Genomic DNA, 13,713 nt, shown 5'->3' on the forward strand with positions numbered 1-13,713 from the left:
GACACTAGCCTACTGATGCTTGGGTGTTGTGTAACATGTTTACGCTGCTCCAAACAACCTAAATGATGTCAAAATGTCTACAATGTTCTACAAATCTGTTGTCCTGCAGAGGAATCACAGCCCTAATTGGTCTTTGACCCCAGAGAAGATCAAAGTGGAAGGAGCTTGTCATGCAGCATAAACTCTGCTGAGTCTGCAGATGAAAGAGGGACGAAGGGTGATGAAGAACTACAGTAGGTATGAGGGAGCAGCAATAGTTCATCAGTAAATCCTCTCAGATGTTTTTAGGCATCTCGAATGTTCCTCACTCTTTAATCATTTTACATCATGGAAGCATGAAGATCTTTGATGTTTCCTGTTGGCAACATTTTGCATCCTGTAACCAACAGCAAATGTCTGAGTCTGTCTTCATCCGTATTCCACTCAGTTTTCCATCTTTTTGTTTCCACTCACAGATGCAACACTCAGATGGCGTCACCATGGTGACCAAAATTAGATTTAATCTCAGGTGACATAATCACCCACGAGACCAACAGGTGATTAACGTGGATTCAAATGTTTGTTGATGATCCCACACAGCTCATTGGCAATGACTTTCAGCAACACACACACAGACACGCACGCACGCACTCACACACACACATATGGGAGAGTCAGTGAGATTTGATGGAATAAGAAAAAAAGTGAAGGAGATCCCAAACAGGAGAACTCGATGGTACCAAGCGGAACAACAACAGCGACGTGCTTTAAAAGCACACGTGCACTGTTTCCTGCTCACTTCAGATCCAGAAAATAAAGTTTTCCAGAGCTAATCTGAAGGCCAGAAACCATCAGTCTGAGGTTAAATCCATCAAAACCACAACATAAAGAGTCATGCAGGATGGAGGTGTGGGACAGCTCACATGCTCTGTCCTTCACCTGATGCACCAACCATCCAACAAGTCATCTGAAATCACGCTTTAACCTGCCTGGAATCACTCTGAGCTTTCTCAGTTATTTAAATCCACTTTGAATCACAAATCTGTTGAAGAGTAAAAGCCCAGAATTGTTTTGGACCTTTTGAGACCTTAACCCTAACCCTATATATGATGATAAAAACACGGTCAAGTATTTTACAGGATACAACTTTGGTAGCTCATTCAGTAACAAAGTTTGGGTCTAAAAGATGATTTTCCCGTACAGAACTATAAGCAGCTGTCTGGAGTATTAAAGTGTTTTAATAGGCGGAAACACACAAAGAGGGCGTAACTCATTGGAAATAAGTTGAATGGAATAAATGGCTGGCATCTTGGTCTTTGGCCAACTCTGCCCACCAGCTCCAGGTCCTTTACTCTCTCAGCTGAGCTTGAACTCAGTTCTAATGTCTGCCATGTGCCTCACAGAAGGATTGCACAACCAAGCAGAGCCCTGACTGAGGCTGAGATGACTTGTCAGAGGCACTTTATTTATCTGAAAGTGTTTTCAGTGCTGAAGCCAGCGGAGGACCTACTCTCAGGCGGGACACGGTCTTTGTGGGGACACCCGGACAGGCTGCGGTGGTGCGGGTACAACCCCGTCACGTGGCCCGTGCCGTCGCACCCTGGCGTGGGGCATTTACTCTCCTTCTTCTCCCCTCTGGAATATTCTGGATTAAAGAGAGAAGCGAGAGACGGAAGAGGTCAGAGGCGCTGGTGCAGACGGTCTCTGAAACACTGAGCATCTAAGGTCTTTGTACCAATGCCAGGACCGAACTGACCAGTCAGGGGACGAGGAAGCCTGTCCCACACATCCTGATGTCACATGTTTGGACCTGAAGTTCAGTGTCCCGACAGATGAAAGCTTGTGTTCACTGCTCATGAAGCCTGCCGACTGTACAGTCGTGTGTGTGAATCCCCGACAGGAGGCAGGATGTGTCTGAGTGGATTTACACAAATGGGCCTGAGACAGTGTCCCACAGATGGATTTGCTCTCTTAACGGGCCGTGCAGATTTCCATTACTCATGCCTGACAAACCGACCGTCTGATGTTCCCACACTGGCCTATTTTAACAACATAAGCAGCTGTCAGAGGAGAACCATGCATCAGCACAGAAGGAACACCGGATGGAACCTGGTGTAGAGGAACTGCTGCCTGTTATCGGCCTGACAGACACGAGCAACATTTCTGAAACAGCAGGATGGGATTTTAAGAGGCTGAGCAGCTTATGGGTCAGCAGAATACTGGGGAATGTGGGATCAGACAGGAGAAGATTTGAGCTGAGGTTGTGGTGCAGAGCTGCTGGCCTCTGGCTACCACAGAGATCAGGCCTGGAACAAGTCCTCTGCTGACCTGGGTCAGTCATGTGGACCCGTAAAACTGAGCAGATAAAGTTCAAACATGAGTACTATATCTTATCATGTTAACTGAACTGGTATGAAAGCTCTAAAAACCAATCAGCAGCCAGTCTGCTGAGGCACCAGCACTCTGAGCTTCCTGATGCCTCTTCATAGGGTTTCTGCACCACTGTGACAGATGATGCATGGAATTTGCGCAAAGTGGACCGAAAGATTTTTCTTTTTTATTAAACCTTTATTTGACTGGTAGAATCCTGTAAGATGATTTAATATTTACATCTGGAATTAAAAGATGCGTGGAGGTTTACAATTGTGCTTATTGGAGACAGAAATCCTTCAGCTGCTTCAGGATAAGATTTGATTAAAAAACTGACTGAATTCACTGATGAAACTATTGAAGCTTCTGGGCTGTCGTTTCTTGTCTAACCGATCCGCTATGTGGATGAAGAAGCTGCACCCAATGTTGGGTTTTGTGTGTTGTAGGTGTTCTTCAAGCCCAGCTAGATCTTTAACTTTGTGATAGCTTCTCACCAGCCGGTCGTACTGACAGGAATTCATACAAAACAAACTTGTGGAATCAGATCAATAATGACACCGTCAGGGTGAGCGTGTGGGGCTTTATGCTCCTACCTTTAGGGTAATAAGCCCTCTTCAATCCATCTTGGTGCAGCCTAGATCTACGTTCCTCGCTGGCGTTGTGCAGCCTCGGACTGTGCTCGCTGTGGCCACGATGTTGGTGATGACGGAGAAACGTGTTCTCTGGGCCCATCCGGTCCCTCATGACCTTTGCCCTCTCTGATTCCAGGGCGATGGCCTTCTCCAGCAGTGACAGGTTTCCCTTGGCCATGTCAAAGGTCTCGTCTGACCGATCAGAGGCAACTGACGTGGTGTCCTCATCGCCCTCCTGGCTGCAGCTGGTTGGGTAACCTCTGGATGCCGGGCTCAGCTGCTCCTCCAGCTTCATCAGATTGGCCATGTCGGAGAAGTTGCGCTCCAGAGACCGAGGATCCCCCTGATGGCAGCTGTCATAACTGCATGTTTACAAGAACAACATCAGCTCTTTTGCAGATGATCTGTGCTTGTGATGAAGTGGGTGAGCGTGTGCACTTGACCATGCTGCTGCAGTTGGCCGTGTCCGTGTGAAGGTGTGTTGACCTACCTGTTTAGGTGGTGAAGCATTTGCTGCTCCGTTGGAACGTGGAGTTGATGGTGAATGCCAGTGCGTTCAGAAGTCTGCGTCTCACTGAGTTTCTGGGCCAGATCGAAGCACTGGTTCCTCAGACACTCCAAACCGCTGAGACACACTTCCTCCTCACTCTCGTCCCTAACCCCAACAACGGAGCGTCCGTTAGAGCGCCCGTCGTCCACCATGGTGCCTTCTGCGTATCCATCTTCAGGCAGTATGGCGCCGTGACCCTGTGCCAGGAGCTTTAGCGAATCCACCGTCTCCCTGACCACGTCGCTGTCCAGATCCACACTGAGCTCACCTTTGGCATCTCCCTGATCGCTGCCTTCATCTTCTTCATCATCATCATCCTCATCCTCCACTGTGCTGTTGGAAGAGTTGCTGTTCATCTCCGACTCTGTCATGGCCTGGTAGGCAGCATCTTCTGCAATTTTGCCGAGGTTGAGCAGCGACTTGGCGACCAGCTCGTCGTAGTTCTCGTAGTCTTCCGCTGCGCCGTTGCTGATAGCGCAGCTGTTGTTGTTGTTGTTGTCGTCCTTCAGAATTGGAACGAGCTTTGATTGTCCACCGTGGTTATAGAGGTTTTCTGCTGCCGTGGATGAAAAAACAACTCTTAGACTTTGCAGGTTTGAAGAGTTCCAACATTACTCAGACCAGTTTTTACTGGGTCTCCACCTTCAGTTACATCACACAAACTGGTGGGTGGCTGATCAGAAACAGGGCTGCCTTTATTTTATCTTTTCTTTCGTCAAAAAATCCAAATGAAGGGGAAGCCTCCTCAGATATGTGAATAAATTATCTGCTTCCTCTCAATTATGACCCATTTTTCCTCACAGAAATACACAACCGGAGCAGCACAGCGCTGTTGCTGCGACTTTCTGAGACACAGACAGTGCACGAGCGCACGTGAGATGCTCTGATTCAGGAGCCATAAATATTCTCAGGACGAGAAGACGAAAGCATGTGACGCATCTGCCAAGGAGGTGAAGAGGAAGGAAGGGGAGTTAATAAGGCAGTTTCTCTCTTTATTATGAAGTGCTCTCAGATGCTACTTAGGACAAAGAGGGACCAAGGGGGTGTTGATGGACGGGTGGGAAGCTCTGAGCATGTGGTCCACCAAAGCTTTGGGTCTCCTGACTTTGTCTTTAACCCACAATGCAGACTTAAGCTGCACTGAGTCGCCTTCAGTCTGCTATTAGACTGAGACGCTCTGTCCTGATTTCTGACAGCTCTCCAATGCGGCAGCAGGACCTGGAGACCAGAGCAGGAGCCAGACATGCTGCGTGCTGCCCGAGTGCTTGACAGTGAATCATCACCTTGGTGCCACAGCTCCCTTCTATCCTGCAAATTATTCCAGAAGAAGCCAGACAGAGAGGCTTCAGCACCAGTTTCAATGCTATTTCTAGGGATGGTTTGCACCTCAGGCTGTCCTGAGTCGTCAGTTCTTCTTCTGTATTGGAGTTATTGGTGAACTACTCTGTGTTTCAGCATCTGGACCATGTTCTCAGGCCCTTGTCAAACATCACGCACTCTGAATAATTAAAGTTTAAAACCTCCAAAAACGTCATCTTTTAAAAAATCCATAAAGAGTCTGAGTGTGAGTGAGACTGAAGTGTTTGATGACATTATTCACACATCAGACCTGAGACTCACCATGCTGATGATGCTGAGCCTCTTCTTCCTCCTCATCCTCTTCCTCACCCTCCTCCTCCTGCTCCTCTTCATCATCACCATCTTCCACCTCTTCCTCTTCCTCATACATTCCCTCTTCCTCCTCCTCCTCCTCCTCCTCCTCTTCCACCACTCGTTCCACTCCCATCGTCACATTCCTTCTCTCCACCTCTTCTTCTTCTTCCTCCTCTTCTTCCTCTTCCTCCTCCTCTGCCTGCTCCTCGTTGTCCTCAGAGAACTCATCCTCCATGTCATCCTCCCCATCTCTCTCCTCTTCTCCCTCCTCTACATCCCCGTGCTCCTTGCCTGAGTCCCCCACCTCCATGATTTCATTCTCATAGCTCGTGTATGCACTGATGTCCTCCACCTCTTCTTCCTCCTCTTCCTCTTCCTCCCCTAGGCTGGAGGCAAGGAAGGGTCTCCTCTTGGCCGCTGGCTCCAGTGGCTGTTTTTCCAGAGCTTTCCTCTTCTTTGCCAGTGGACAACCATAGACGCTACAGTCAGACAGAGAACAGATGTTTCAGTTTTTAGCCAACAGGTCGTTTAGCTCTTTTCAGATTACAGATTTTTATTTACTGACAGCTCACATCAGACTCCCGGTGGAGAAACAGTGTGAGTTTCCACTGGTTACCAGCTAATTGATTCATTTGGTTGAAATCAAACTTTGTCTTTGGCTCTGTCTGAATCTGATTTCTGGGTCCCAAAAGTCAGAAATGCTACAGGTGGATCAGATGACTTTAGATGATCCTACAGATCGGGAACACAGCTGTAGTGACAGCAAGACTCAGACGTCACTACACAAAAGTCTGTAGATAACCTAAATTATCTTCTTCTCATTGGTCAATTCTGAGCTCTTTTTCTATCATCTTGAGAGGCCAGTTTGGTCTTGAGGTTGCTCCCTTTTACCCACAGGAGAATCAGGACAGCAGCAGCTTTAGTTGTGTTCTAAATGTATGGACCTCCAGTAGCATACCAAGATTTTAGTGAGAATCGTGCTACTGAATCAAGACTACAGTTCAACATTTCAGGTGGCACTGACCTATGTGGCTATGACATTTTCTTTACATCTTTACTCTTGCTCATTTGTTCAGACAACAGGAGGGTCGCCCACCACACAAAGAAGAAAAAAGGCGACGCTCATTCAACCAGGGCCTCAATTACGCAAATCCCATTATAGTCATTAACTGTTGGGAAAATTCAGCTTTAATTGCTCCAAAACAGCACGCACAATTATACACAGCTTTAATGTGGATTTAGGAAATCAATTAGAGCATTTCCATATGAAAAAGCTCATTCTGGGTTTGGAGGGCAAGTTGAAGGTGGCGATGCTGCTTTTAATAATGAAACCATCACCTTTAAAACAAACCTAGTTTTATGTCAGTGGAAGACAGTGATGAGCAAGAAGCTCTTTAGTTTCATTTGGCAGAACTAAAGACACAAACAAGCAACCAGCAGGAATCAGCATCCTGGTATTTACACATGATAGTGACAATATTATTAGCATTAATGTATTTATTCATAGGCTCTTTTCCACAAAAGTAGAGAGGGCCGAACAGTGATATTTGTGGAACACTCTTGAACTGTCATTTTCATTTCTTTCACATCAAGCTGCCTGAAAAACGGTGGCAGGGGTTGAGCTGAATGTGAGATTGTGAGATTCAACTCTTATGTTTTCACTTTGGAACCTGTATTGTTGTTGTTACAGTCACACGTTCTTTTTGAGATCAGTGTTGCTTCAGTGAAAGGTTGTAGCTGTTGTAGCTGTGCTGAATTGGAGAACACTGTGTCTGTTTATGCTACTTTGGTTTACTTATTTTTTTATTATTGCTGAGATATTATTGCCCCCCACCCTAGACCCCAAAAGGGATGAAGTGGTCAAGAAATTAAATATTTTTATTCAGTGTTCAAAGGTGTTGTTTCTTCATAAAAACTAAATCAAAATGACAATATAGACACATGAAGACTAGTGCAAAGAGAAGTGAATCATGATCCATCCATTCTCTAAATTTATATGTGTGTGCATGTGTGTGTGTGTGCATGTGTGTGTGTGTGCGTGTCTGTCTGTCCGTCTGTCTTTCTGTCTTTCTATGTGTGTGTGTGTGTGTGTGTGACCTTAGCCACCTAGCTGTCTCCTACCAATTAAAATTCCAATGGTAATTAAAGCAGATCAGAAACAAGGGACTGCTGCAGACAAGGGCGAGAGACTATGCATGGTAATTATGCAGTGAGAGAGAGGATGGGGGAGGGGAGCAGTTGGCTTCATTGATTGGCTGAAGTCGTCACTCTGACGGCGACGGGAAGCTGATTAGAGTCAGCGTCTGACCCTGATTCACATAGGAGGCCTGAACAGTCCCCTCAGACTGTAATCTAAGCATAATCTGAGTATAATCTACACGTCCATGAAAATAACAAGTATGATGGTCAAGTGGACATCACAGTAAAGTTGAGCTCTCTTCAGCGGGAGAAGACCAGTCTGATCAGTGGCTCATAAGCCATGTCTGCGTGTTTTAATGGAAATTATTGTTATCAATTCCTCTGGGATTAATGAGAGTGCTCCTCCTTCTGTTGGGTGCTATCTACACACCACTCAACTAATCTCATCCACCCTTTGTTGCTGCTCCTGTCCACCACAGAGGAACATCAGCTCCAGCCTGATCAGCACAGGTATGTGAGGCCAGGCTCCCCCACCCATAGGCTGGGGGGGCAGACACTGGGTATTGCTGCTGAGACAAGGGGGAGGGGGGGTGTTAATGTGGGCGACGCGATGTTCACATCCTATACTAGCGGTTGCTATGGGAGACAGGCTACATCCCTCCTGGTCCTCATACTGCAGCATTGGCACGGTGCTGTCGCCATGGTGACATCCTCCAGAGGGCGGGTGGGAGAGAGAGAGAGAGACAAAGGAAGGTAGGGAGGAAGAAAGGAGGAAAAGAGGGAGAGCCAGTGAACTTGAACCTGATTAGCACCACCACCTCCACCACCATCACCCTCACCACTATCACCTCTACCACCTCAATCACCCCCACCACCATTACCTCCACCACCTCCACGACCACAATCACCACCACCACCACCACCACTTCCACCACCATCTCCACCACCACCACCACCACTTCCACCACATCTCCACCACCACCACTTCCACCACATCTCCTCCACCACCACCACCACTTCCACCACATCTCCACCACATCTCCACCACCACCACCATCACCACTTCCACCACCTCCACCACCACCACTTCCACCACATCTCCACCACATCTCCACCACCACCTCCACCCCACCACTTCCACCACATCTCCACCACCACCTCCATCTCAACCACCACCGCCTCCATCACCCTCACCTCCATCACCACCTTCATCACCTCCACCCTCACTACCGAGAGCACCATCCCTTTGTGCCCCCCCCCCAACAGATGAGACAGACAGCTGAGGGATCTGAGGGTTGTTGTCCTTCATCATACATGCGTCATACATCATTAAACTCAACATGACACAGCGTCACCTGTAAAAGTGTTGAATAAAAACACACTCAGCTGGAACGAGACTAGTGTATCAGGTCAGCAGGTTACACAGGGCTGTGATGCTGTGATGTGCATGTGTGTGTGTGTGTGTGTGTGGGGGGGGGGGGGGGTAAGTGTCCTTCACAGATCCATCAATGAGCTCTGCCTTCCTGCCCTGTCATAATGTTGGATTAAATATGATCCTTTTGAACAGATTTGAGGTCCCGTCTTCACCTTCCTGATCAACCCGTTGTGGGTCAAATAAAGGAATCTGAATCTGAACACTCACATCCTGGCTCTTTTATATCTCAGCACTTTGTTCCTTTTACACCAGTTTGGTGAAGCTTTAAAGGTGTAATATTTATGGTGTAGAGGGTGTTTTCTGTGTATGGAGGAGTAACACCCTGATCAGACAGGTACCCTGATCAGGAGGACAGACACCATGACCAGAGGACAGACACCCTGATCAGGAGGACAGACACCATGACCAGAGGACAGACACCCTGATCAGGAGGACAGACACCATGACCAGAGGACAGACACCCTGATCAGGAGGACAGACACCATGACCAGAGGACAGACACCCTGATCAGGACAGACAACCTGACCAGAGGACAGACACCCTGATCAGGACAGACAACCCGACCAGAGGACAGACACCCTGATCAGGACAGACAACCTGACCAGAGGACAGACACCCTGATCAGGACAGACAACCTGACCAGAGGACAGACACCCTGATCAGAGGACAGACACCCTGATCAGGACAGACAACCTGATCAGAGGACAGACACCCTGATCAGAGGACAGACAGTCTGCTCAGGAGGACACCCTGATCAGAGCTTCTACTACTGAGAGGCTGGAGGATCAATGCAGTCTCACCCGATCTTAGAATGTGTCTCTGATTCATTTCAGCTTTTTGTCTCTTTACTTCTTTTCCTGATAAATGTTGGCCTTGGCAGACATGTCCTGAACTTTAATTATTAATGAATAGTTCACCACAGTTCACAGTAGACACAAAAGGAGAGCACTACCTTCCTGTCAGACTCCAACTGATCTCACAATCACAGATGAGTGGACAAAATGAAAGTGTTTCTTTGGTTCCAAAATTGATGGTTGGTTTGCTGAACTTTGTTGAGTTGATTTTGTTTCTCAATGGTGTGAAATGTATATGATCACACTGTTCCACTCTTAATTCCATTAATGCTTACCAAGTCGAAAGTTCTAATGTCCGATATCAGTGCGACAGTTTGTCATAATAAAAGGCAATTAAAAACCTTCTCTTGATGTAACCAGCATAAAGCTGAAGTGTGTGTAGCTCCTTTATGATTCTTCCTTTTTAAAACACACAGAAACCTTTCATCACAGACATTCTGCAGGTTTTGGGTCTTGTTGCTACCCTGAAGCAGAACTTTAGTCTCTAATAAGAGGTGATGCATCCATACCTGCGATGGCGAGCGTACTTCCCACTCACGTGACCGCTGCCGTCGCAGCCTGGAGTGGGACAGCTGAGGAGGAAACACAGATGCTTTAGAATTTAAAGTTTAAATTGTGGAGGTGCAGGAAGTTATAGGATCCTTTAGATCTTTCAGATCCTAACCCTGGGATGCTTCTTTCAACAGTTGCATTTAATTTAAAATACAAGAAGGGCATCGTTGACTGGCATGCAGCCCAACAGGAAAATTTGGGAACACTTTTAGCAGAACAATATTAAAGTCTCATGTAAAGACAATGTAAAATTGCTTAACTTATTCTGTAAATCTGTGAGCAGCTGCATGAAAACAAACAAGAATGTTGGAGCCATATGCCAAAAAATATGTTGTGTTGCGAGGTGGGTGTGGTCACATGTCACGGGGTGTGGCCTAGCAGGTGGTTTGGGAGAAGGAAGTTAAAAAATCTAGATGTCTTCCTCTATCAAAAAAATAGAATTGTTTGACACGCAACAGAAAAGGGTTTCAAACGTCAGCTGACGATACAATACTCCCTCACCTGAACAGTGCAATACTCCCTCACCTGAACAGTGCAATACTCCTCACCTGAACAGTGCAATACTCCCTCACCTAAACAGTGCAATACTCCCTCACCTGAACAGTGCAATACTCCCTCACCTGAACAGTGCAATACTCCCTCACCTAAACAGTGCAATACTCCCTCACCTGAACAGTGCAATACTCCCTCACCTGAACAGTGCAATACTCCCTCACCTAAACAGTGCAATACTCCCTCACCTAAACGTGCATGCAATACTCCCTCACATAGACGGTGCAACGCTACCTCACTTAGACGGTGCAACACTTGCTGGCTTAAATGGTGAAATACTCCCTTACATAGATATGCAATACTCCCTTACATAGATATGCAATACTCCCTTACATAGACAGTGCAATACTCCATCACCTAGAAGGTGCAATAGTCCCTCATATAGATGGTGCAATACTGCCTCATCGAGGCGGTACAATACTCCCTCATTAAGACAGTAAAATACTCCCTCACCTAGACGGTGCAATACTGCCTCAGCTCGACGATGCAATACTCCCTATGTAGATGGTGCAATACTACCTCACTTAGATGGTGCAATAGTCCCTCACATAGAAGGTGCAATACTCACTCATACAAACAGTGCAATACTCCCTCACTTAGACGGTGCAATTCTCCCTCACCTGAACAGTGCAATACTCCCTCACCTGAACAGTGCAATACTCCCTCACCTAAACAGTGCAATACTCCCTCCCCTCACCTAAACAGTGCAATACTCCCTCACTTAGACGGTGCAATACTCCCTCACTTAGATGGTGCAATACTCTCTCACTTAGACGGTGCAATACTCCCTCACATAGATGGTGCAATACTCCCTTTACATAGACGGTGCAATACTCCCTCACCTAGACGGTGCAATACTGCCTCACATAGATGGTGCAATACTGCCTCATCGAGGCGGTACAATACTCCCTCATTAAGACAGTAAAATACTCCCTCACCTAGACGGTGCAATACTGCCTCAGCTCGACGATGCAATACTCCCTCACCTAGACGGTGCAATACTCCCACACTAGACGGTGCAATGCTCCCTCACATAGACGGTGCAATACTCCCTCACATAGACGGTGCAATACTCCCTCACTTAGACGGTGCAATACTCCCACACATAGACGGTGCAATACTCCCTCACCTAGACGGTGCAATACTCCCTCACCTAGACGGTGCAATACTCCCACACATAGACGGTGCAATGCTCCCTCACATAGACGGTGCAATGCTCCCTCACCTTGACGGTGCAATACTCCCTCACTTAGACGGTGCAATACTCCCTCACATAGATGGTGAAATACTCCCTCATATACGGTGCAATTCTCCCTCACCTAGACGGTGCAATACTCCCTCACCTGGCCTCTCATGCTTGGAGTCACAATAAAGGTTTCTGACATTATTATTTTCTACTTTTTTTCTTTTATATTTCTTCAAATGATTCAAAAAGGTCAGCATTTTTAGGACAAACACGTGACGTAGTTCTGAATAAAGTGGTTGTTTTCCTTTAAGGACGTGTGATGACACGAGAGGACTAAAGGACTCCTGGTGGCTTCTGGCTGCTGGTGTGACCCTGTGAGGAACATTGAAAACTCATGTCTGAGCTTGTTCTGGTATCATTCCTGCGCTCAGCAGCTCTGAGTCATTCTGCTGCACACTGACGCAGCCAAGCGTCACGCTGACCTTTGACCCCAGCCTGCAACTGCACACACTATGGCCCCGCATCAGCTGATCCGCAGTCTGAAAATGTAGGCTACAATGAGAGTCACACACAGGCAGGAAGAGGAGATAGAAGTGATGGAAGAGCAGAGGAATTATAGACAGTGTATAGTATAGAAGTCCAAAAAAGCAGGAAAAAAGTTAAATGGATGTGAGAATAATGCCCGTTTATCCTTAGGAGACCTCCAGCTTGCTCTGTCTCTCTTTAAACCTTAACATCATGAAAAAGTCCTCTATCTTGAGGTTATACCAAACTTCCCCAGCCCTGTTTCTTGAGGTGTCATCTGAAGTGTTGACCTCCTTCAAAACCCAATCAGAGCTACTGTGATTTACACTCTGATGTTTGTCCCTTTGCGAAAACAGGAAGAGCCTCCAGGTCACCTTCATCTTTGATTGCTCTGCATTTTGACCAAGTACCACAAACCTGAGGAGGAACATTTATACTACTGGTGTCATCCCTGAGAGGACACCACTCAGAAAATGAATGAATGAATCAATGATATTGGAAGGCTGAGTGGAGAGCTAGATCATGAGGATGGATGAGAAATGCTGTCATCAGTTACCAGAATCAATAAAGTTTGAAGGCCTGAAGTTTTAGGACTTCAGGCTGTTGTGACCACAGGAAGGTTCCTGGAGGAGACCTTCACAGGAACCTTTGGGATATTTTGTCAAGCCACAGATTTGAATGTACAGATGCTAATATGAACATCAAATTACATGAAGGTGGGCGAGTGCAGCTTCGTCCAAATCTTAATGCTTTGTTCTTGAGTGTGTTTTAATGTACAACTCAGCCTTTTTAAATAATTACTGCTCTCAAAATGTGAATGCTTTCCTCCACCTCTTATCAGCACCCCTGCTGTGCCACAGTCACCAGTGGGACTTCAACATTTAGCATCATCTAAAGAACCCTGTTTCATATTCTTGACAGGTTCCTGTACTCACTGCAGGGGGCTTCATCAAAAAGCTGAGGGGGGAAGAGCTGATCTGGTGAGCCGCAACCACAGATCAAGACTTTTCTAACTGATAAAAAGATGACTACTGACACCCAGAAGGACGCTCGGCCCATCCAAACTCTTCCAATCTGTGGTTTACCTACCTGAAAAGCTCCTGAGTCACAGCTTCCACAGCAGCTGCAGACACAAAGAGGAGGGTTAAAACTGCAGCAGACAGTCAGCCAATAACTCCTCCTTCAAAATGTCCATATAAGCAACTGAAGCATGAAAACCACACACACCTCGAACCCCTTTGGACCGAGTACGATGGCGTTTTTTAACCACGTTTATCTCCATCTGA

General features: G+C 46.7%; 1 protein-coding gene across 10 annotated transcripts in view; it reads right to left on the reverse strand.

The window, feature by feature from the left end:
• myt1la (myelin transcription factor 1-like, a) overlaps positions 1-13,713 on the reverse strand; it is a 35,105-nt gene that overhangs the window by 13,137 nt on the left and 8,255 nt on the right. For 5 of the 10 annotated variants that reach the window (XM_057017197.1, XM_057017193.1, XM_057017198.1 and 2 more), the window contains exons 3-9: positions 13,655-13,709; positions 13,517-13,550; positions 10,122-10,184; positions 5,152-5,663; positions 3,472-4,087; positions 2,943-3,343; positions 1,490-1,624 (exon numbers count right to left, since the gene is read on the reverse strand). In XM_057017197.1, coding sequence (XP_056873177.1) covers positions 1,490-1,624; positions 2,943-3,343; positions 3,472-4,087; positions 5,152-5,663; positions 10,122-10,184; positions 13,517-13,550; positions 13,655-13,709 — 1,816 coding nt within the window. The remainder of the gene's footprint in view (positions 1-1,489; positions 1,625-2,942; positions 3,344-3,471; positions 4,088-5,151; positions 5,664-10,121; positions 10,185-13,516; positions 13,551-13,654; positions 13,710-13,713) is intronic. The other 5 variants (XM_057017202.1, XM_057017203.1, XM_057017196.1 and 2 more) reach the window with 3 other exon arrangements.

Source organism: Takifugu flavidus, chromosome 19 (genome assembly GCF_003711565.1).
Source record: "Takifugu flavidus isolate HTHZ2018 chromosome 19, ASM371156v2, whole genome shotgun sequence".
Taxonomy (NCBI): domain Eukaryota; kingdom Metazoa; phylum Chordata; class Actinopteri; order Tetraodontiformes; family Tetraodontidae; genus Takifugu; species Takifugu flavidus.